Source organism: Callorhinchus milii, unplaced genomic scaffold (assembly GCF_018977255.1).
Source record: "Callorhinchus milii isolate IMCB2004 unplaced genomic scaffold, IMCB_Cmil_1.0 Scaffold610, whole genome shotgun sequence".
Classification (NCBI taxonomy): domain Eukaryota; kingdom Metazoa; phylum Chordata; class Chondrichthyes; order Chimaeriformes; family Callorhinchidae; genus Callorhinchus; species Callorhinchus milii.
The window spans coordinates 1-24,815 of NW_024705351.1; the positions used below are offsets into that span (position 1 = coordinate 1).

Here is a 24,815-nt window from a genome sequence, read left to right on the forward strand (position 1 = left end):
CCGTTGGAGAGGACACGGTCATCACCCCGAAACAAGCATGAGAAGATCAGCAAAATAGGGAAGTGAAATCAAAAGGTGAAAACAAAGTGCTGCAATGAGTCCTGAAAAAAATGCATCTTTCGAACCTATGCAGGTGGATCCTGAGAGATGCGTGGATGTAGTGGATGTAATGAGTCCTGACGACAATTCCTTTTCGACCCCATGCAGTTGGATCCTGCGAGATGGCTGGATGTACTGAGCCCTGACGCCAATTCTTTTCGACCCCATGCAGGTTGATAATGAGAAATGGCTGCTGGAGTGGCTGGATAATCAAAGTATTGAGTACTTCTGTTAAAGTCCTGGAATGTGCACGTTTGTGTCTCTGTTAGATCAATTTATTAGGTGCAATTGATTATATCAGTGATTTCCAGCACTACTCCAAGCTAGTGTAATTACTTTAACAAAACCGTTTGATTGCTCTGGTGTTGGAAGCATTTTCACGGTCAGCAACACTTCACAGGCATCATCAAACAAAGAGTAAAAATGTTGTCATGAGTCCTAAACGAAATTCCTCTTTCGACCCCATGCAGTTGCATCCTGAGAGATGGACTTCAAGCTAGAGTGATGTTGTGAATGCTCTATAATGTGTTCAGATGAATGTCTTCCTTTTAAGTTCCAGAAGTGTTCACTGATTTCAGAATGACAACAATTTTATACTTTGGACGAATGGCTTCAGTCGAAAAGGACGTCAAAGGGGAAATCGACGTTTACGTGTTTGATTTTAAGAATATCTTTTAACTGTTGAATTCCTATTGGGAAATAATTTGCCTAGTTCCTTTCCTGTTTGAGCCTGCGTATTAATAAAGATTTCGATACGAGTATTAACGTGAGTTTTCTTGCAGATTAATAAAGACCTGATTTGTTTTTAAAGATGACTAATCGTACGTTATTGCTACCATAGTTTTCCTTTAAAAAAACACGGACGAGTAGACATACACACACGAGTGTGCATCCAAACACGACTGTATATACAGCGTTGTGCATTCACACACGAGTGTGCATGTGTTTCTACGAGTTTTAACGTTAATATACTTGCAGAACAATAAAGACCTGCTATGTTAAAGATGACTGATCGTCCCTTATTGCTACAATGTTCATAGCGAACACGTGTGGAGGCGAGTTTCAGGTGAAGCATCTCCATCACACAAGTTTACCCTTACCTGGCAGCATCGTGGCAGTCCGCTGGTCACACTCACTACGTCACACTCATGACGTCACACTCATGACGTCACACTCACGAGCTGTAGGGGCGGGGCTCTGTCTGCTCAGTGGCGCTGTTTTCATTCATTTAGCACCACGAGCGGGGAGTCTCATTCCTATCACATTGCCCCTAAATTCTTTGTACGACACAATATAAAAATAATTTGTTTGTTCCAATGCATAATCATACACGAGTACACATATACACTCCCATGTACACAGACCCACACACGAGTGGACATACACAGCGCTGTAGATACATACACACACGGGTGCACATGCATACAAGTGCGCATGCACACACGAGTGTACATACACAGCAGTGTACGTACAAAGGGATTGCGTTCTACTACACGAACAAATGTGCGAACAAATGATTGTACATACCTATACACACCATTCACGCATGTACATATCCACATCAACGAGTGTAAATAAACACACGAGTGGACATACACAGAAGTACAGATCCATGTACATACAAACAGTAGTATACTTGGATAGCGGGGTTTTGTGATTATTTTCACAGGTTAAGCTGACGATATGGATTTTAGATGCCCCACAACAATTATTAACAATATTAGGAATATTGGCCTCATATTTAATGAGTGTATTGAAGTCATAGGTTGCCATTGCTACGGCACACTGGTTCGGATTATTCTTCCCATTTATGAAATCTCGCTAGAATCATTTGCATTTTATTCATGAACTTATTTGCATTCAATTGCTATTCACGGTACTAAAGCTCCTCATATCTAGCAACATACCTAAGCTTTGTGCTTAAGCCTATGTAGGAATATGCTGAATCATCGTTCGCTTCCGTTTGAATACGGATGGGCATCTCCTTGAATAATTATGTGCATGTTGTTAGTTTGCACATTTACAATGGCCTGTAAGCTGTAATCAATTTATCGGCTTTATCTGTGAAAATAAGTATAAAATGTTGCAATGCTGATAGAGATATACTAAGAGGTGCATGCTTTATTGCGTGGTGACTAGGTTTCATGGATATTTTTGAGGACTCTTGTTGATGAAGGTGTGTCTAGACAACGAAGGTTATTTGTTATATTCGATCAGTTAAAAAGTGTTACCATTGCTGTTTTTTTACCCATCTGGATGGTTAATTTTTTTATCGTTGTTTGTTATTTTGTAACGCAACCATTATTACATTTCAGTCTATAGCATAAAGTGTCTTGTGTATTTTCACTGCTGTGCATTAACAGTGCTGTGTGTATGTATGCGTGTATATATTTTGCACGTGTTTTCATGGTAAATGCATTGCATGTGGAGAAGTTACCAGCCCTTCGCACCTGTCCAGAGACCTCGTGGGCCGCTGTGGTGGCTACGAGCCTTCCCTCCAGGACATTGCTCACATCCACCACAGCGTTACCGTCCGGCATCGCCGATGAGGTAGGGGGGTTGTTTTTACAGAACTTTACTCATGTGTAGGGGAATCCCAAACAACAGGGAGAGCAGCTCTTCTTCTGAACAAATTAATGAAGGAGCATAGAACCGTCACGGTGAGCTGTGGGAAGCTGTATGCCCCAGGCATGGAGTGGTGGTTGTTCCTTCCTGCACTGAAGGTGAACATCAGTGTAGAAATGCAGGCAAGGCTGATTAGTCATATGCCTTTCATAATATCCAGTATTTGAATCACACTGGGCTCGAATGCATACATTTTGTATGTAGCTATATTGGTACCAGATATGCGAGCTGCGGGATTTAAATTGCATTATAATCACTAGTATCACATTGTGGTCGTATTAGAATCACACTATCCACTGCTGTATCTGCCCTCTCAATGGATTCGTATATACATATGTACAGAGTATGATTATTTGAAGTTTATGTATTGATTCTTTAAATGTTGATTTCCTGAAAGCTTCCGCGGTGCCGGCCGGTAACGCTGCGGTGGATGTGAGCAATGTCCTGGAGGGAAGTCTCGTAGCCACCACAGAGGCCCACGAGGTCTCTGGACGGGTGCGAGGCGCTGGTAACCTCTCCATAGTCAATGCAATTATCATAAAAAAAAAATATTAAACACATACACACGAGTTTAACACGTAGGATTTCGGGACCAATATCATCCATAATAGAGGTTGTTAGGTTAGATCGCTGAAGTATATAAATGTGTCTTTAAAATAAAAACATTAAATAAATGCATGCCGACAAATGGCAGCATACTTCAATAGAGCGCAGCTGCGTGGACAACACATCTATGCTTCTATATAAGCAACTAAACAGTGAGACTTCCCAAATCTGATTACTTCAGACCGCATTTCCCTGGTAACGGCTTTGAACTGGAAGCAGTTTGCAGCACATTGCAGGGTGAATATTAGCAAATTATTTTAATAAACACAATAGACAGGAAGGACAAGTTTTAAAGGGCTCGCATAATGCACACGCGTAATGTGCATTGCCTCAATAATCCCACCCCCCCCCCCACATTGTGCAAGAGCGCAGCTGCGTGGTCAACATATCAATGCTTCTATGTAAGGAACGCAACAGTGAGACTTCCCAAATCTGGCTGTCGACTGATGAAGCTAGTTTTAATTGCAGGCGAAACGTCGTACTCAGATTGTAAATGTTGTGACTTGGCTCTCCAACACACCGGTGTGCTGTGCTAGTGACACATTTGCATGTTCTGTTTACGTGACAATCCTTACTAGTTGGCTGTGTCGGGTGGTGGCGGGTTTCAACGAAACATTTATATATTTAGGCAATCTTTCAGATGATCATTCAAAGTTCATGGCAGAAATTATAATATAAAACACTCGTTTTCTAGAAGCACCCCGCTCAACACGATTGTCCTTAAATATATTTATAAAACAAAGTCAGTACAGTATAAACTTGCACATCTTATTCTAAATCAATCTCGAGATCACCAATTTTTGATATTTCAGACTGTATGTCGCTTTATAATCCTCTAAACTTGCAGCAGTTTAGAGGACATTGGGGGTGAATATTAGCAAATTAACACGAATCACGGAATTATGCATGGAGATGCACATCCTTATTCAAACGGAAGTACAATTATGCAGTGAGATGTACATACGTATTATGTTGCTAGATATGCGGATTGTTAATGCAAAAAATTACAATTGAATGCAAAGTCCATGAAGACCAAGTTCGAGAACAAAAGATTTGGATGCTAGAGCGAAGTTATAAGGGGCTTAAAATCAGACCTCAAGGTCATTTCGAGAGGGATTTTGCTGAGGATAGACGCTCGACTCCCCGCTCTGCAGATAACCCTTCTTCCACGAGACCCAGCCTGGCGAGCACGATTGCTTGGCGACTGGTTGGCGACTTCGCTTCGGGAGAGTTCGTGGCGATCTCTTCAGACGGGTTACAGGGACATCGATATGCGGTGCATCAACAAGTAAGTGTCTTTGTTAGTGGATAAACTGGTAAACGCGTGTGTAGTCCGACTTAGGAGACGTTACTGTGTCTCAGTTAGACGTTGGTAAGAGTTTGCTTCTTGGCGATTTAAGCCAGACATCCACGCACCTTAGAGGTCGCCTTTAACTCTCAACAACACCCGCGACTGTTACTCTGCTCTGAAGAATCAGTCACATGGAGCGGAAAAACTCTCCACAGCGGCACGCACACACGGGCGAGAAGCGGTTCAATTGCTCTCTTTGTGGGAAGGCATTTGCAGATTCATCAAATCGTAACCGTCACCAGAAAACACACACGGGCGAAAAGCCATTCAATTGCTCTGTTTGTGAGAAGTCATTTTCACAGAAATCAAATCTTCACACTCACCAAAAAACAACTCGGGTGAGAAGCCATTCGATTGCTCTGTGTGTGGGAAGGCATTTTCACTGAAACAAATCTTCACACTCACCAGAAAACACACTCAGGTGAGAAGCCATTCAGTTGCTCTGTGTGTGGGAAGGCATTTTCACAGAAATCAACTCTTCACAGTCACCAAAAAACACACACGGGTGAGAAGCCATTCCATTGCGCTGTGTGTGGGAAGTCATTTTCACAGAAATCAAATCTTCACACTCACCAGAAAACACACACGGGTGAGAAGCCATTCAATTGTTCTGTGTGTGGGAAGGCATTTTCACAGAAATCAACTCTTAACAATCACCAGAAAACACACACGGACGAGAAGCTATTCAATTGTTCTCCGTTGGAGAGGACACGGTCATCACCCCGAAACAAGCATGAGAAGATCAGCAAAAATAGGGAAGTGAAATCAAAAAGTGAAAAACAAAGTGCTGCAATGAGTCCTGAAAAAAATGCATCTATCGAACCTATGCAGGAGGATCCTGAGAGATGCGTGGATGTAGTGGATGTAATGAGTCCTGACGACAATTCCTTTTTCGACCCCATGCAGTTGGATCCTGCGAGATGGCTGGATGTACTGAGCCCTGACGCCAATTCTTTTTTCGACCCCATGCAGGTTGATAATGAGAAATGGCTGCTGGAGTGGCTGGATAATCAAAGTATTGAGTACTTCTGTTAAAGTCCTGGAATGTGCACGTTTGTGTCTCTGTTAGATCAATGTATTAGGTGCAATTGATTATATCAGTGATTTCCAGCACTACTCCAAGCTAGTGTAATTATTTTAACAAAACTGTTTGATTGCTCTGAGTGTTGGAAGCATTTTCACGGTCAGCAACACTTCACAGGCATCATCAAACAAAGAGTAAAAATGTTGTCATGAGTCCTAAACGAAATTCCTCTTTCGACCCCATGCAGTTGCATCCTGAGAGAGCTAGAGTGATGTTGTGAATGCTCTATAATGTGTTCAGATGAATGTTTCCTTTTAAGTTCCAGAAGTATTCACTGATTTCAGAATGACAACAATTTTATACTTTGGACGAATGGCTTCAGTCGAAAAGGACGTCAAAGGGGAAATCGACGTTTACGTGTTTGATTTTAAGAATATCTTTTAACTGTTGAATTCCTATTGGAAATAATTTGCCTAGTTCCTTTCCTGTTTGAGCCTGCGTATTAATAAAGATTTCGATACGAGTATTAACGTGAGTTTTCTTGCATATTAATAAAGACCTGATTTGTTTTTAAAGATGACTGATCGTACGTTATTGCAACCATATTTTCCTTTAAAAAAACACGGACGAGGAGACATACACACACGAGTGTGCATCCAAACACGACTGTATATACAGCGGTGTGCATTCACACACGAGTGTGCATGTGTTTCTACGAGTTTTAACGTTAATATACTTGCAGAACAATAAAGACCTGCTATGTTAAAGATGACTGATCGTCCCTTATTGCTACAATGTTCATAGCGAACACGTGTGGAGGCGAGTTTCAGGTGAAGCATCTCCATCACACAAGTTTACCCTTACCTGGGCAGCATCGTGGCAGTCCGCTGGTCACACTCACTACGTCACACTCACGAGCTGTAGGGGCGGGGCTCTGTCTGCTCAGTGGCGCTGTTTTCATTCATTTAGCACCACGAGCGGGGAGTCTCATTCCTATCACATTGCCGCTAAATTCTTTGTACGACACAATATAAAAATAATTTGTTCGTTCGAATATGCACAATCATACACGAGTACACATATACACTCCATATACACAGACCCACACACGAGTGGACATACACAGCGCTGTAGAAACATACACGAATGTGCATACACACTGCTTCATACATACACACACGGGTGCACATGCATACAAGTGCGCATGCACACACGAGTGTACATACACAGCAGTGTACGTACAAAGGGATTACGTTCTACTACACGAACAAATGTGCGAACAAATGATTGTACATACCTATACACCCAAATTCACGCATGTACATATCCACATCAACGAGTGTAAATAAACACACGAGTGGACATACACAGAAGTACAGATCCATGTACATACAAACAGTAGTATACTTGGATAGCGGGGTTTTGTGATTATTTTCACAGGTTAAGCTGACGATATGGATTTTAGATGCCCCACAACAATTATTAACAATTTTTTTTACATTTAAAGCTTTCGTGACTGCAGGGATTCATCTTCTTGGTTCTTTCGGTAAAGTCACGTGACTTTACCGAAAGAACCAAGAAGATGAATTATTAACAATATTAGGAATATTGGCCTCATATTTAATGAGTGTATTGAAGTCATAGGTTGCCATTGCTACGGCACACTGGTTCGGATTATTCTTCCCATTTATGAAATCTCGCTAGAATCATTTGCATTTTATTCATGAACTTATTTGCATTCAATTGCTATTCACGGTACTAAAGCTCCTCATATCTAGCAACATACCTAAGCTTTGTGCTTAAGCCTAAGTAGGAATATGCTGAATCATCGTTCGCTTCCGTTTGAATACGGATGGGCATCTCCTTGAATAATTATGTGCATGTTGTTAGTTTGCACATTTACAATGGCCTGTAAGCTGTAATCAATTTATCGGCTTTATCTGTGAAAATAAGTATAAAATGTTGCAATGCTGATAGAGATATACTAAGAGGTGCATGCTTTATTGCGTGGTGACTAGGTTTCATGGATATTTTTGAGGACTCTTGTTGATGAAGGTGTGTCTAGACAACGAAGGTTATTTGTTATATTCGATCAGTTAAAAAGTGTTACCATTGCTGTTTTTTTACCCATCTGGATGGTTAATTTTTTTATCGTTGTTTGTTATTTTGTAACGCAACCATTATTACATTTCAGTCTATAGCATAAAGTGTCTTGTGTATTTTCACTGCTGTGCATTAACAGTGCTGTGTGTATGTATGCGTGTATATATTTTGCACGTGTTTTCATGGTAAATGCATTGCATGTGGAGAAGTTACCAGCCCTTCGCACCTGTCCAGAGACCTCGTGGGCCGCTGTGGTGGCTACGAGCCTTCCCTCCAGGACATTGCTCACATCCACCACAGCGTTACCGTCCGGCATCGCCGATGAGGTAGGGGGGTTGTTTTTACAGAACTTTACTCGTGTGTAGGGGAATCCCAAACAACAGGGAGAGCAGCTCTTCTTCTGAACAAATTAATGAAGGAGCATAGAACCGTCACGGTGAGCTGTGGGAAGCTGTATGCCCCAGGCATGGAGTGGTGGTTGTTCCTTCCTGCACTGAAGGTGAACATCAGTGTAGAAATGCAGGCAAGGCTGATTAGTCATATGCCTTTCATAATATCCAGTATTTGAATCACACTGGGCTCGAATGCATACATTTTGTATGTAGCTATAATGGTACCAGATATGCGAGCTGCGGGATTTAAATTGCATTATAATCACTAGTATCACATTGTGGTCGTATTAGAATCACACTATCCACTGCTGTATCTGCCCTCTCAATGGATTCGTATATACATATGTACAGAGTATGATTATTTGAAGTTTATGTATTGATTCTTTAAATGTTGATTTCCTGAAAGCTTCCGCGGTGCCGGCCGGTAACGCTGCGGTGGATGTGAGCAATGTCCTGGAGGGAAGTCTCGTAGCCACCACAGAGGCCCACGAGGTCTCTGGACGGGTGCGAGGCGCTGGTAACCTCTCCATAGTCAATGCAATTATCATTAAAAAAAAAATATTAAACACATACACACGAGTTTAACACGTAGGATTTCGGGACCAATATCATCCATAATAGAGGTTGTTAGGTTAGATCGCTGAAGTATATAAATGTGTCTTTAAAATAAAACATTAAATAAATGCATGCCGACAAATGGCAGCATACTTCAATAGAGCGCAGCTGCGTGGACAACACATCTATGCTTCTATATAAGCAACTAAACAGTGAGACTTCCCAAATCTGATTGTCGACTGATGAAGCTAGTTTGAATTACAGGCGAAACGTCGTACTCAGAATGTAAATGTTGTGGCTTGGCTCTCCAACACACCGGTGTGCTGTACTAGTGACACATTTGCATGTTCTGTTTACGTGACAACCCTAACTAGTTGGCTTTGTCGGGTGGTGGCGGGTTTCAACGACACATTTGTATTTTTAAGCGTTCTAACCCAAAAAACCTTTAATGTGGACATGATAATAAACCACGCTTACAAGCTAAACCATTCAGATGATTATTAAAAGTTCATGGCAGAATTTTTAACATAAAACACTCGTTTTCTAGAAGCACCCCGCTCAACACGATTGTCCTTAAATATATTTATAAAACAAAGTCAGTACAGTATAAACTTGCACATCTTATTCCAAATCAAGCTCGAGATCACCAATTTTGATACTTCAGACTGTATGTCACTTTATCATCCTCTAAACTTGCAGCAGTTTAGAGGACATTGGGGGTGAATATTAGCAAATTAACACGAATCATGGAATTATGCATAGAGATGCACATCCGTATTCAAACGGAAGTGTACAATTATTCAGTGATATGTACATACGTATTATGTTGCTAGATATGCGGATTGTTAATGTAAAAATTAACAATTGAATGCAAAGTCCATAATAGGCCAAGTCGAGAACAAAGAATTTGGATGCTAGAGCGGAATTATAAAGGGCTTAAAATCAGACCTCAAGGGCATTTCGAGAGGGATTTTGATGAGCATAGACGCTCGACTCCCCGCTCTGCAGATAACCCTTCTTCCACGAGACCCAGCCTGGCGAGCACGATTGCTTGGCGACTGGTTGGGGACTTTGCTTCGGGAGAGTTCGTGGCGATCTCTTCAGACGGGTTACAGGGACATCGATACGCCGTGCATCAACAAGTAAGTGTCTTTGTTAGTGGATAAACTGGTAATCGCGTGTGTATTCCGACTTCCGAGACGTTACTGTGACTCGGTTAAACGTTAGTGAGAGTTGTTTTTTGGCGATTTGAGCCAGACATCCACGAAGTTTCTCTGCTCTGAAAAATCAGTCACATGGAGCAGAAAAACTCTCCACAGCGGCACGCACACACGGGTAAGAAGCCATTCAATTGCGCTGTGTGCGGGAAGGCATTTGCAGATTCATCAACTCTTCGCAATCACCAAAAACACACTCGGGTGAGAAGCCATTCAATTGCTCTGTTTGTGTGAAGGCATTTGCCCGTAAAGCAGATCTTCACACTCACCAAAAACACACACGGGCGAGAAGCCGTTCAATTGCGCTGTGTGCTGGAAGGCATTTGCACGGAAATCAGATCTTCACAAGCACCAGAAAACACACACGGGCGAGAAGCCGTTCAATTGCTCTGTGTGTGGGAAGTCATTTGCAGATTCATCAACTCATCACAAGCACCAGAAAACACACACGGGCGAGAAGCCGTTCAATTGCTCTGTGTGCGGGAAGTCATTTGCAGATTCATCAACTCTTCGCAATCACCAAAAAACACACTCGGGTGAGAAGCCATTCAATTGCTCTGTTTGTGTGAAGGCATTTGCCCGTAAAGCAGATCTTCACACTCACCAAAAAACACACACGGGCGAGAAGCCGTTCAATTGCTCTCTGTGTGGGAAGCCATTTTCACGGAAATCAAATCTTCATCGTCACCAGGAAACACACACGGACGATAAGCCATTCAATTGTTCTCCGTTGGAGAGGACACGGTCATCACCCCGAAACAAGCATAAGAAGATCCGCAATGATAGGAAAGTGAAATCAAAAGGAGAAATACAGAGTGCTGCAATGAGTCCTGAAAAAAATGCATCTTTCGAACCTATGCAGGTGGATCCTGAGAGATGCATGGATGTAATGAGTCCTGACGACAATTCCTATTTCGACCCCATGCAGTTGGATCCTGCGAGATGGCTGGATGTACTGAGCCCTGACGACAATTCCTATTTCGACCCCATGCAGGTTGATAATGAGAAATGGCTGCTGGAGTGGCTGGATAATCAAAGTACTGAGAACTTCTGTTAAAGTCCTGGAATGTGCACGTTTGTTTCTCTGTTAGATCAATGTATTAGGTGCAATTGATAATATCAGTGATTTCCAGCACTACTCCAACCTAGTGTAATTATTTTAACAAAACCGTTTGATTGCTCTGTGTGTTGGAAGCATTTTCACAGTCAGTAACACTTCACAGGCATCATCAAACAAAGAGTAAAAATGTTGTCATGAGTCCTCAACGAAATTCCTCTTTCGACCCCATGCAGTTGCATCCTGAGATATGGCTTGATGTAGTGGAGTATTCGTGTCTCATATATATTTTTCGGTGATTTCTAGGACTTCAAGCTAGAGTGATGTTGTGAATGCTCTATAATGTGTTCAGATGAATGTCTTCCTTTAAGTTCCAGAAGTGTTCACGGATTTCAGAATGACAACAATTTTATACTTTGGACGAATGGCTTCAGTCGAAAAGGACGTCAAAGGGAAATCGACGTTTACGTGTTTGATTTTAAGAATATATTTTAACTGTTGAATTCCTATTGGGAAATAATTTGCCTAGTTCCTTTCCTGTTTGAGCCTGCGTATTAATAAAGATTTCGATACGATTATACGAGTATTAACGTGAGCTTTCTTGCAGATTAATAAAGACCTGTTTTTAAAGATGACTGATCGTACGTTATTGCTACCATAGTTTTCCTTAAAAAAACACGGACGAGTAGACATACACACACGAGTGTGCATCCAAACACGACTGTATATACAGCGGTGTGCATTCACACACGAGTGTGCATGTGTTTCTACGCTGTTTTCATTCATTTCGCACCACGAGCGGGGAGTCTCATCCCTGTAGTTCCCTGTTGTGGTGGCGCATTCCTACCACGTTGCCCCTCAATTATTACGTTTCCCTTAAATGATTTGTACGACACAATATAAAAATAATTTGTTTGTTCCAATACATAATCATACACGAGTACACATATACACTCCCATGTACACACACCCACACACGAGTGGACATACACAGCAGTGTAAGTACAAAGGGATTGCGTTCGACTACGCGAACAAATGCAGAATTTTTAATATAAAACACTCGTTTTCTAGAAACACCCCGCTCAACACGATTGTACTTAAATATATTTATAAAACAAAGTCAGTACAGTATAAACTTGCACATCTTATTCCAAATCAAGCTCGAGATCACCAATTTTGATACTTCAGACTGTATGTCACTTTATCATCCTCTAAACTTGCAGCAGTTTAGAGGACATTGGGGGTGAATATTAGCAAATTAACACGAATCATGGAATTATGCATAGAGATGCACATCCGTATTCAAACGGAAGTGTACAATTATTCAGTGATATGTACATACGTATTATGTTGCTAGATATGCGGATTGTTAATGTAAAAATTAACAATTGAATGCAAATTCCATAATAGGCCAAGTCGAGAACAAAGAATTTGGATGCTAGAGCGGAATTATAAAGGGCTTAAAATCAGACCTCAAGGGCATTTCGAGAGGGATTTTGATGAGCATAGACGCTCGACTCCCCGCTCTGCAGATAACCCTTCTTCCACGAGACCCAGCCTGGCGAGCACGATTGCTTGGCGACTGGTTGGGGACTTTGCTTCGGGAGAGTTCGTGGCGATCTCTTCAGACGGGTTACAGGGACATCGATACGCCGTGCATCAACAAGTAAGTGTCTTTGTTAGTGGATAAACTGGTAATCGCGTGTGTATTCCGACTTCCGAGACGTTACTGTGACTCGGTTAAACGTTAGTGAGAGTTGTTTTTTGGCGATTTGAGCCAGACATCCACGAACCTTAGAGGTCGCCTTTAACTCTCAACAACACCCGCGACTGTTTCTCTGCTCTGAAAAATCAGTCACATGGAGCAGAAAAACTCTCCACAGCGGCACGCACACACGGGTAAGAAGCCATTCAATTGCGCTGTGTGCGGGAAGGCATTTGCAGATTCATCAACTCTTCGCAATCACCAGAAAACACACACGGGCGAGAAGCCGTTCAATTGCTCTGTTGTGTGAAGTCATTTGCCCGATATCAAAAAAACACACTCGGTGAGAAGCCATTCAATTGCTCTGTTTGTGTGAAGGCATTTGCCCGTAAAGCAGATCTTCACACTCACCAAAAAACACACACGGGCGAGAAGCCGTTCAATTGCGCTGTGTGCTGGAAGGCATTTGCCACGAAATCAAGATCTTCACAAGCACCAGAAAACACACACGGCGAGAAGCCGTTCAATTGCTCTGTGTGTGGGAAGTCATTTGCAGATTCATCAATCATCACAAGCACCAGAAAACACACACGGCGAGAAGCCGTTCAATTGCTCTGTGTGCGGGAAGTCATTTGCAGATTCATCAACTCTTCGCAATCACCAAAAACACACTCGGGTGAGAAGCCATTCAATTGCTCTGTTGTGTGAAGGCATTTTCCCGTAAAGCAGATCTTCACACTCACCAAAACACACACACGGGCGAGAAGCCGTTCAATTGCTGCTGTGTGTGGGAAGTCATTTGCAGATTCATCAACTCATCACAAGCACCAGAAAACACACACGGGCGAGAAGCCGTTCAATTGCTCTGTGTGTGGGAAGTCATTTGCAGATTCATCAACTCTTCGCAATCACCAAAAAACACACTCGGGTGAGAAGCCATTCAATTGCTCTGTTTGTGTGAAGGCATTTGCCCGTAAAGCAGATCTTCACACTCACCAAAAAACACACACGGGCGAGAAATCGTTCAATTGCTCTGTGTGTGAAGTCATTTGCAGTATCAATCTTCGCACTCACCAAAAAACACACTCGGGAGAAGCCATTCAATTGCTCTGTTTGTGTGAAGGCATTTGCCCGTAAGCAGATCTTCACACTCACCAAAAACACACGGGAGAGCCGTTCAATTGCTCTCTGTGTGGGAAGCCATTTTCACGGAAATCAAATCTTCATCGTCACCAGGAAACACACACGGACGATAAGCCATTCAATTGTTCTCCGTTGGAGAGGACACGGTCATCACCCCGAAACAAGCATAAGAAGATCCGCAATGATAGGAAAGTGAAATCAAAAGGAGAAATACAGAGTGCTGCAATGAGTCCTGAAAAAAATGCATCTTTCGAACCTATGCAGGTGGATCCTGAGAGATGCATGGATGTAATGAGTCCTGACGACAATTCCTATTTCGACCCCATGCAGTTGGATCCTGCGAGATGGCTGGATGTACTGAGCCCTGACGACAATTCCTATTTCGACCCCATGCAGGTTGATAATGAGAAATGGCTGCTGGAGTGGCTGGATAATCAAAGTACTGAGAACTTCTGTTAAAGTCCTGGAATGTGCACGTTTGTTTCTCTGTTAGATCAATGTATTAGGTGCAATTGATAATATCAGTGATTTCCAGCACTACTCCAACCTAGTGTAATTATTTTAACAAAACCGTTTGATTGCTCTGTGTGTTGGAAGCATTTTCACAGTCAGTAACACTTCACAGGCATCATCAAACAAAGAGTAAAAATGTTGTCATGAGTCCTCAACGAAATTCCTCTTTCGACCCCATGCAGTTGCATCCTGAGATATGGCTTGATGTAGTGGAGTATTCGTGTCTCATATATATTTTTCGGTGATTTCTAGGACTTCAAGCTAGAGTGATGTTGTGAATGCTCTATAATGTGTTCAGATGAATGTCTTCCTTTAAGTTCCAGAAGTGTTCACGGATTTCAGAATGACAACAATTTTATACTTTGGACGAATGGCTTCAGTCGAAAAGGACGTCAAAGAGGAAATCGACGTTTACGTGTTTGATTTTAAGAATATATTTTAACTGTTGAATTCCTATTGGGAAATAATTTGCCTAGTTCCTTTCCTGTTTGAGCATGCGTATTAATAAAGATTTCGATACGAGTATTAACGTGAGCTTTCTTGCAGATTAATAAAGACCTGTTTTTAAAGATGACTGATCGTACGTTATTGCTACCATAGTTTTCCTTTAAAAAAACACGGACGAGTAGACATACACACACGAGTGTGCATCCAAACACGACTGTATATACAGCGGTGTGCATTCACACACGAGTGTGCATGTGTTTCTACGCTGTTTTCATTCATTTCGCACCACGAGCGGGGAGTCTCATCCCTGTAGTTCCCTGTTGTGGTGGCGCATTCCTACCACGTTGCCCCTCAATTATTTGTACGACACAATATAAAAATAATTTGTTTGTTCCAATACATAATCATACACGAGTACACATACACTCTCATGTACACACACCCACACACGAGTGGACATACACAGCAGTGTAAGTACAAAGGGATTGCGTTCGACTACGCGAACAAATGGCAGAATTTTTAATATAAAACACTCGTTTTCTAGAAACACCCCGCTCAACACGATTGTACTTAAATATATTTATAAAACAAAGTCAGTACAGTATAAACTTGCACATCTTATTCCAAATCAAGCTCGAGATCACCAATTTTGATACTTCAGACTGTATGTCACTTTATCATCCTCTAAACTTGCAGCAGTTTAGAGGACATTGGGGGGTGAATATTAGCAAATTAACACGAATCATGGAATTATGCATAGAGATGCACATCCGTATTCAAACGGAAGTGTACAATTATTCAGTGATATGTACATACGTATTATGTTGCTAGATATGCGGATTGTTAATGTAAAAATTAACAATTGAATGCAAATTCCATAATAGGCCAAGTCGAGAACAAAGAATTTGGATGCTAGAGCGGAATTATAAAGGGCTTAAAATCAGACCTCAAGGGCATTTCGAGAGGGATTTTGATGAGCATAGACGCTCGACTCCCCGCTCTGCAGATAACCCTTCTTCCACGAGACCCAGCCTGGCGAGCACGATTGCTTGGCGACTGGTTGGGGACTTTGCTTCGGGAGAGTTCGTGGCGATCTCTTCAGACGGGTTACAGGGACATCGATACGCCGTGCATCAACAAGTAAGTGTCTTTGTTAGTGGATAAACTGGTAATCGCGTGTGTATTCCGACTTCCGAGACGTTACTGTGACTCGGTTAGACGTTAGTGAGAGTTGCTTTTTGGCGATTTGAGCCAGACATCCACGAAGTTTCTCTGCTCTGAAAAATCAGTCACATGGAGCAGAAAAACTCTCCACAGCGGCACGCACACACGGGTAAGAAGCCATTCAATTGCGCTGTGTGCGGGAAGGCATTTGCAGATTCATCAACTCTTCGCAATCACCAAAAAACACACTCGGGTGAGAAGCCATTCAATTGCTCTGTTTGTGTGAAGGCATTTGCCCGTAAAGCAGATCTTCACACTCACCAAAAACACACACGGGCGAGAAGCCGTTCAATTGCGCTGTGTGCTGGAAGGCATTTGCACGGAAATCAGATCTTCACAAGCACCAGAAAACACACACGGGCGAGAAGCCGTTCCATTGCTCTGTGTGTGGGAAGTCATTTGCAGATTCATCAACTCATCACAAGCACCAGAAAACACACACGGGCGAGAAGCCGTTCAATTGCTCTGTGTGCGGGAAGTCATTTGCAGATTCATCAACTCTTCGCAATCACCAAAAAACACACACGGGTGAGAAGCCATTCAATTGCTCTGTTTGTGTGAAGGCATTTGCCCGTAAAGCAGATCTTCACACTCACCAAAACACACACACGGGCGAGAAGCCGTTCAATTGCGCTGTGTGCTGGAAGGCATTTGCAGATTCATCAACTCATCACAAGCACCAGAAAACACACACGGGCGAGAAGCCGTTCAATTGCTCTGTGTGTGGAAGTCATTTGCAGATTCATCAACTCTTCACAAGCACCAGAAAACACACACGGGCGAGAAGCCGTTCAATTGCTCTGTGTGGGTGAAGGCATTTGCCCGTAAAGCAGATCTTCACACTCACCAAAAGCATACTGCACATGTGTGAAGCATTTGTCACGAAAGCAGATCTTCACAAGCACCAAAAACACACACGGGCGAGAAGCCGTTCAATTGCTCTGTGTGTGGGAAGTCATTTGCAGATTCATCAACTCATCACAAGCACCAGAAAACACACACGGGCGAGAAGCCGTTCAATTGCTCTGTGTGCGGGAAGTCATTTGCAGATTCATCAACTCTTCGCAATCACCAAAAAACACACTCGGGTGAGAAGCCATTCAATTGCTCTGTTTGTGTGAAGGCATTTGCCCGTAAAGCAGATCTTCACACTCACCAAAAAACACACACGGGCGAGAAGCCGTTCAATTGCTCTCTGTGTGGGAAGCCATTTTCACGGAAATCAAATCTTCATCGTCACCAGGAAACACACACGGACGATAAGCCATTCAATTGTTCTCCGTTGGAGAGGACACGGTCATCACCCCGAAACAAGCATAAGAAGATCCGCAATGATAGGAAAGTGAAATCAAAAGGAGAAATACAGAGTGCTGCAATGAGTCCTGAAAAAAATGCATCTTTCGAACCTATGCAGGTGGATCCTGAGAGATGCATGGATGTAATGAGTCCTGACGACAATTCCTATTTCGACCCCATGCAGTTGGATCCTGCGAGATGGCTGGATGTACTGAGCCCTGACGACAATTCCTATTTCGACCCCATGCAGGTTGATAATGAGAAATGGCTGCTGGAGTGGCTGGATAATCAAAGTACTGAGAACTTCTGTTAAAGTCCTGGAATGTGCACGTTTGTTTCTCTGTTAGATCAATGTATTAGGTGCAATTGATAATATCAGTGATTTCCAGCACTACTCCAACCTAGTGTAATTATTTTAACAAAACCGTTTGATTGCTCTGTGTGTTGGAAGCATTTTCACAGTCAGTAACACTTCACAGGCATCATCAAACAAAGAGTAAAAATGTTGTCATGAGTCCTCAACGAAATTCCTCTTTCGACCCCATGCAGTTGCATCCTGAGATATGGCTTGATGTAGTGGAGTATTCGTGTCTCATATATATTTTTCGGTGATTTCTAGGACTTCAAGCTAGAGTGATGTTGTGAATGCTCTATAATGTGTTCAGATGAATGTCTTCCTTTAAGTTCCAGAAGTGTTCACGGATTTCAGAATGACAACAATTTTATACTTTGGACGAATGGCTTCAGTCGAAAAGGACGTCAAAGAGGAAATCGACGTTTACGTGTTTGATTTTAAGAATATATTTTAACTGTTGAATTCCTATTGGGAAATAATTTGCCTAGTTCCTTTCCTGTTTGAGCATGCGTATTAATAAAGATTTCGATACGAGTATTAACGTGAGCTTTCTTGCAGATTAATAAAGACCTGTTTTTAAAGATGACTGATCGTACGTTATTGCTACCATAGTTTTCCTTTAAAAAAACACGGACGAGTAGACATACACACACGAGTGTGCATCCAAACACGACTGTATATACAGCGGTGTGCATTCACACACGAGTGTGCATGTGTTTCTACGCTGTTTTCATTCATTTCGCACCACGAGCGGGGAGTCTCATCCCTGTAGTTCCCTGTTGTGGTGGCGCATTCCTACCACGTTGCCCCTCAATTATTTGTACGACACAATATAAAAATAATTTGTTTGTTCCAATACATAATCATACACGAGTACACATACACTCTCATGTACACACACCCACACACGAGTGGACATACACAGCAGTGTAAGTACAAAGGGATTGCGTTCGACTACGCGAACAAATGGCAGAATTTTTAATATAAAACACTCGTTTTCTAGAAACACCCCGCTCAACACGATTGTACTTAAATATATTTATAAAACAAAGTCAGTACAGTATAAACTTGCACATCTTATTCCAAATCAAGCTCGAGATCACCAATTTTGATACTTCAGACTGTATGTCACTTTATCATCCTCTAAACTTGCAGCAGTTTAGAGGACATTGGGGGGTGAATATTAGCAAATTAACACGAATCATGGAATTATGCATAGAGATGCACATCCGTATTCAAACGGAAGTGTACAATTATTCAGTGATATGTACATACGTATTATGTTGCTAGATATGCGGATTGTTAATGTAAAAATTAACAATTGAATGCAAATTCCATAATAGGCCAAGTCGAGAACAAAGAATTTGGATGCTAGAGCGGAATTATAAAGGGCTTAAAATCAGACCTCAAGGGCATTTCGAGAGGGATTTTGATGAGCATAGACGCTCGACTCCCCGCTCTGCAGATAACCCTTCTTCCACGAGACCCAGCCTGGCGAGCACGATTGCTTGGCGACTGGTTGGGGACTTTGCTTCGGGAGAGTTCGTGGCGATCTCTTCAGACGGGTTACAGGGACATCGATACGCCGTGCATCAACAAGTAAGTGTCTTTGTTAGTGGATAAACTGGTAATCGCGTGTGTATTCCGACTTCCGAGACGTTACTGTGACTCGGTTAGACGTTAGTGAGAGTTGCTTTTTGGCGATTTGAGCCAGACATCCACGAAGTTTCTCTGCTCTGAAAAATCAGTCACATGGAGCAGAAAAACTCTCCACAGCGGCACGCACACACGGGTAAGAAGCCATTCAATTGCGCTGTGTGCGGGAAGGCATTTGCAGATTCATCAACTCTTCGCAATCACCAAAAAACACACTCGGTGAGAAGCCATTCAATTGCTCTGTTTGTGTGAAGGCATTTGCCCGTAAAGCAGATCTTCACACTCACCAAAAAACACACACGGGCGAGAAGCCGTTCAATTGCGCTGTGTGCTGGAAGGCATTTGCACGGAAATCAGATCTTCACAAGCACCAGAAAACACACACGGGCGAGAAGCCGTTCAATTGCTCTGTGTGTGGGAAGTCATTTGCAGATTCATCAACTCATCACAAGCACCAGAAAACACACACGGGCGAGAAGCCGTTCAATTGCTCTGTGTGCGGGAAGTCATTTGCAGATTCATCAACTCTTCGCAATCACCAAAAAACACAGAAGCCATTCAATTGCTCTGTTGGTGTGAAGACATTTTCCCGTAAAGCAGATCTTCACACTCACCAAAACACACACGGGCGAGAAGCCGTTCAATTGCTCTGTGTGTGGGAAGTCATTTGCAGATTCATCAACTCATCACAAGCACCAGAAAACACACACGGGCGAGAAGCCGTTCAATTGCTCTGTGTGCGGGAAGTCATTTGCAGATTCATCAACTCTTCGCAATCACCAAAAAACACACTCGGGTGAGAAGCCATTCAATTGCTCTGTTTGTGTGAAGGCATTTGCCCGTAAAGCAGATCTTCACACTCACCAAAAACACACACGGGCGAGAAGCCGTTCAATTGCTCTCTGTGTGGGAAGCCATTTTCACGGAAATCAAATCTTCATCGTCACCAGGAAACACACACGGACGATAAGCCATTCAATTGTTCTCCGTTGGAGAGGACACGGTCATCACCCCGAAACAAGCATGAGAAGATCCGCAATGATAGGAAAGTGAAATCAAAAGGAGAAATACAGAGTGCTGCAATGAGTCCTGAAAAAAATGCATCTTTCGAACCTATGCAGGTGGATCCTGAGAGATGCATGGATGTAATGAGTCCTGACGACAATTCCTATTTCGACCCCATGCAGTTGGATCCTGCGAGATGGCTGGATGTACTGAGCCCTGACGACAATTCCTATTTCGACCCCATGCAGGTTGATAATGAGAAATGGCTGCTGGAGTGGCTGGATAATCAAAGTATTGAGAACTTCTGTTAAAGTCCTGGAATGTGCACGTTTGTTCTCTGTTAGATCAATGTATTAGGTGCAATTGATATATCAGTGATTTCCAGCACTACTCCAACCTAGTGTAATTATTTTAACAAAACCGTTTGATTGCTCTGTGTGTTGGAAGCATTTTCACAGTCAGTAACACTTCACAGGCATCATCAAACAAAGAGTAAAAATGTTGTCATGAGTCCTCAACGAAATTCCTCTTTCGACCCCATGCAGTTGCATCCTGAGATATGGCTTGATGTAGTGGAGTATTCGTGTCTCATATATATTTTTCGGTGATTTCTAGGACTTCAAGCTAGAGTGATGTTGTGAATGCTCTATAATGTGTTCAGATGAATGTCTTCCTTTAAGTTCCAGAAGTGTTCACGGATTTCAGAATGACAACAATTTTATACTTTGGACGAATGGCTTCAGTCGAAAAGGACGTCAAAGGGGAAATCGACGTTTACGTGTTTGATTTTAAGAATATATTTTAACTGTTGAATTCCTATTGGGAAATAATTTGCCTAGTTCCTTTCCTGTTTGAGCCTGCGTATTAATAAAGATTTCGATACGAGTATTAACGTGAGCTTTCTTGCAGATTAATAAAGACCTGTTTTTAAAGATGACTGATCGTACGTTATTGCTACCATAGTTTTCCTTTAAAAAACACGGACGAGTAGACATACACACACGAGTGTGCATCCAAACACGACTGTATATACAGCGGTGTGCATTCACACACGAGTGTGCATGTGTTTCTACGCTGTTTTCATTCATTTCGCACCACGAGCGGGGAGTCTCATCCCTGTAGTTCCCTGTTGTGGTGGCGCATTCCTACCACGTTGCCCCTCAATTATTTGTACGACACAATATAAAAATAATTTGTTTGTTCCAATACATAATCATACACGAGTACACATACACTCTCATGTACACACACCCACACACGAGTGGACATACACAGCAGTGTAAGTACAAAGGGATTGCGTTCGACTACGCGAACAAATGGCAGAATTTTTAATATAAAACACTCGTTTTCTAGAAACACCCCGCTCAACACGATTGTACTTAAATATATTTATAAAACAAAGTCAGTACAGTATAAACTTGCACATCTTATTCCAAATCAAGCTCGAGATCACCAATTTTGATACTTCAGACTGTATGTCACTTTATCATCCTCTAAACTTGCAGCAGTTTAGAGGACATTGGGGGGTGAATATTAGCAAATTAACACGAATCATGGAATTATGCATAGAGATGCACATCCGTATTCAAACGGAAGTGTACAATTATTCAGTGATATGTACATACGTATTATGTTGCTAGATATGCGGATTGTTAATGTAAAAATTAACAATTGAATGCAAATTCCATAATAGGCCAAGTCGAGAACAAAGAATTTGGATGCTAGAGCGGAATTATAAAGGGCTTAAAATCAGACCTCAAGGGCATTTCGAGAGGGATTTTGATGAGCATAGACGCTCGACTCCCCGCTCTGCAGATAACCCTTCTTCCACGAGACCCAGCCTGGCGAGCACGATTGCTTGGCGACTGGTTGGGGACTTTGCTTCGGGAGAGTTCGTGGCGATCTCTTCAGACGGGTTACAGGGACATCGATACGCCGTGCATCAACAAGTAAGTGTCTTTGTTAGTGGATAAACTGGTAATCGCGTGTGTATTCCGACTTCCGAGACGTTACTGTGACTCGGTTAAACGTTAGTGAGAGTTGCTTTTTGGCGATTTGAGCCAGACATCCACGAAGTTTCTCTGCTCTGAAAAATCAGTCACATGGAGCAGAAAAACTCTCCACAGCGGCACGCACACACGGGTAAGAAGCCATTCAATTGCGCTGTGTGCGGGAAGGCATTTGCAGATTCATCAACTCTTCGCAATCACCAAAAACACACTCGGTGAGAAGCCATTCAATTGCTCTGTTTGTGTGAAGGCATTTGCCCGTAAAGCAGATCTTCACACTCACCAAAAACACACACGGGCGAGAAGCCGTTCAATTGCGCTGTGTGCTGGAAGGCATTTGCACGGAAATCAGATCTTCACAAGCACCAGAAAACACACACGGGCGAGAAGCCGTTCAATTGCTCTGTGTGTGGGAAGTCATTTGCAGATTCATCAACTCATCACAAGCACCAGAAAACCCACACGGGCGAGAAGCCGTTCAATTGCTCTGTGTGCGGGAAGTCATTTGCAGATTCATCAACTCTTCGCAATCACAAGCACCAGAAAACACACACGGGCGAGAAGCCTTCAATTGCTCTGTGTGCGGGAAGTCATTTGCAGATTCATCAACTTTTCGCATTGCTCTGTGTGCGGGAAGTCATTTGCAGATTCATCAAAAAAACACTCGGGTGAGAAGCCATTCAATTGCTCTGTTTGTGTGAAGGCATTTGCCCGTAAAGCAGATCTTCACACTCACCAAAACACACACACGGGCGAGAAGCCGTTCAATTGCTCTCTGTGTGGGAAGCCATTTTCACGGAAATCAAATCTTCATCGTCACCAGGAAACACACACGGACGATAAGCCATTCAATTGTTCTCCGTTGGAGAGGACACGGTCATCACCCCGAAACAAGCATGAGAAGATCCGCAATGATAGGAAAGTGAAATCAAAAGGAGAAATACAGAGTGCTGCAATGAGTCCTGAAAAAAATGCATCTTTCGAACCTATGCAGGTGGATCCTGAGAGATGCATGGATGTAATGAGTCCTGACGACAATTCCTATTTCGACCCCATGCAGTTGGATCCTGCGAGATGGCTGGATGTACTGAGCCCTGACGACAATTCCTATTTCGACCCCATGCAGGTTGATAATGAGAAATGGCTGCTGGAGTGGCTGGATAATCAAAGTACTGAGAACTTCTGTTAAAGTCCTGGAATGTGCACGTTTGTTTCTCTGTTAGATCAATGTATTAGGTGCAATTGATATATCAGTGATTTCCAGCACTACTCCAACCTAGTGTAATTATTTTAACAAAACCGTTTGATTGCTCTGTGTGTTGGAAGCATTTTCACAGTCAGTAACACTTCACAGGCATCATCAAACAAAGAGTAAAAATGTTGTCATGAGTCCTCAACGAAATTCCTCTTTCGACCCCATGCAGTTGCATCCTGAGATATGGCTTGATGTAGTGGAGTATTCGTGTCTCATATATATTTTTCGGTGATTTCTAGGACTTCAAGCTAGAGTGATGTTGTGAATGCTCTATAATGTGTTCAGATGAATGTCTTCCTTTAAGTTCGAGAAGTGTTCACGGATTTCAGAATGACAACAATTTTATACTTAGGACGAATGGCTTCAGTCGAAAAGGACGTCAAAGGGGAAATCGACGTTTACGTGTTTGATTTTAAGAATATATTTTAACTGTTGAATTCCTATTGGGAAATAATTTGCCTAGTTCCTTTCCTGTTTGAGCATGCGTATTAATAAAGATTTCGATACGAGTATTAACGTGAGCTTTCTTGCAGATTAATAAAGACCTGTTTTTAAAGATGACTCATCGTACGTTATTGCTACCATAGTTTTCCTTTAAAAAACACGGACGAGTAGACATACACACACGAGTGTGCATCCAAACACGACTGTATATACAGCGGTGTGCATTCACACACGAGTGTGCATGTGTTTCTACGCTGTTTTCATTCATTTCGCACCACGAGCGGGGAGTCTCATCCCTGTAGTTCCCTGTTGTGGTGGCGCATTCCTACCACGTTGCCCCTCAATTATTTGTACGACACAATATAAAAATAATTTGTTTGTTCCAATACATAATCATACACGAGTACACATACACTCTCATGTACACACACCCACACACGAGTGGACATACACAGCAGTGTAAGTACAAAGGGATTGCGTTCGACTACACGAACAAATGGCAGAATTTTTAATATAAAACACTCGTTTTCTAGAAACACCCCGCTCAACACGATTGTCCTTAAATATATTTATAAAACAAAGTCAGTACAGTATAAACTTGCACATCTTATTCCAAATCAAGCTCGAGATCACCAATTTTGATACTTCAGACTGTATGTCACTTTATCATCCTCTAAACTTGCAGCAGTTTAGAGGACATTGGGGGTGAATATTAGCAAATTAACACGAATCAT

General features: G+C 42.4%; 4 protein-coding genes and 1 pseudogene across 4 annotated transcripts; all 5 read left to right on the top strand.

Moving 5' to 3' along the window:
- The first annotated feature begins 2,735 nt into the window (after nucleotides 1-2,735).
- LOC121852239 (gastrula zinc finger protein XlCGF7.1-like) lies at nucleotides 2,736-6,054 on the top strand. Its single transcript, XM_042346325.1, is given in 6 exon segments — nucleotides 2,736-2,787; nucleotides 3,122-3,232; nucleotides 4,847-5,008; nucleotides 5,011-5,061; nucleotides 5,064-5,440; nucleotides 6,025-6,054. Coding segments are annotated over 6 exon segments (783 nt in total).
- A 2,166-nt stretch (nucleotides 6,055-8,220) lies between these two features.
- LOC121852230 (gastrula zinc finger protein XlCGF7.1-like) lies at nucleotides 8,221-11,293 on the top strand. The gene is given in 6 exon segments (XM_042346318.1): nucleotides 8,221-8,272; nucleotides 8,607-8,704; nucleotides 10,096-10,156; nucleotides 10,159-10,245; nucleotides 10,248-10,716; nucleotides 11,266-11,293. Coding segments are annotated over 6 exon segments (795 nt in total).
- A 1,634-nt stretch (nucleotides 11,294-12,927) lies between these two features.
- Nucleotides 12,928-14,600, top strand: LOC121852231 (annotated as a pseudogene).
- Nucleotides 14,601-19,566: 4,966 nt separating this feature from the next.
- LOC121852232 (gastrula zinc finger protein XlCGF7.1-like) lies at nucleotides 19,567-20,946 on the top strand (the record flags this gene model as incomplete). Its single annotated transcript, XM_042346320.1, is given in 5 exon segments — nucleotides 19,567-19,585; nucleotides 19,588-19,910; nucleotides 19,984-20,236; nucleotides 20,239-20,371; nucleotides 20,919-20,946. Coding segments are annotated over 5 exon segments (756 nt in total), but the record flags the coding sequence as incomplete, so codon positions are not given.
- A 1,580-nt stretch (nucleotides 20,947-22,526) lies between these two features.
- On the top strand, nucleotides 22,527-23,889 carry LOC121852233 (gastrula zinc finger protein XlCGF7.1-like; the record flags this gene model as incomplete). The annotated part of the gene is made up of 4 exons (XM_042346321.1): nucleotides 22,527-22,597; nucleotides 22,652-22,948; nucleotides 22,995-23,243; nucleotides 23,877-23,889. Coding segments are annotated over 4 exons (630 nt in total), but the record flags the coding sequence as incomplete, so codon positions are not given.
- Nucleotides 23,890-24,815: the final 926 nt, after the last annotated feature.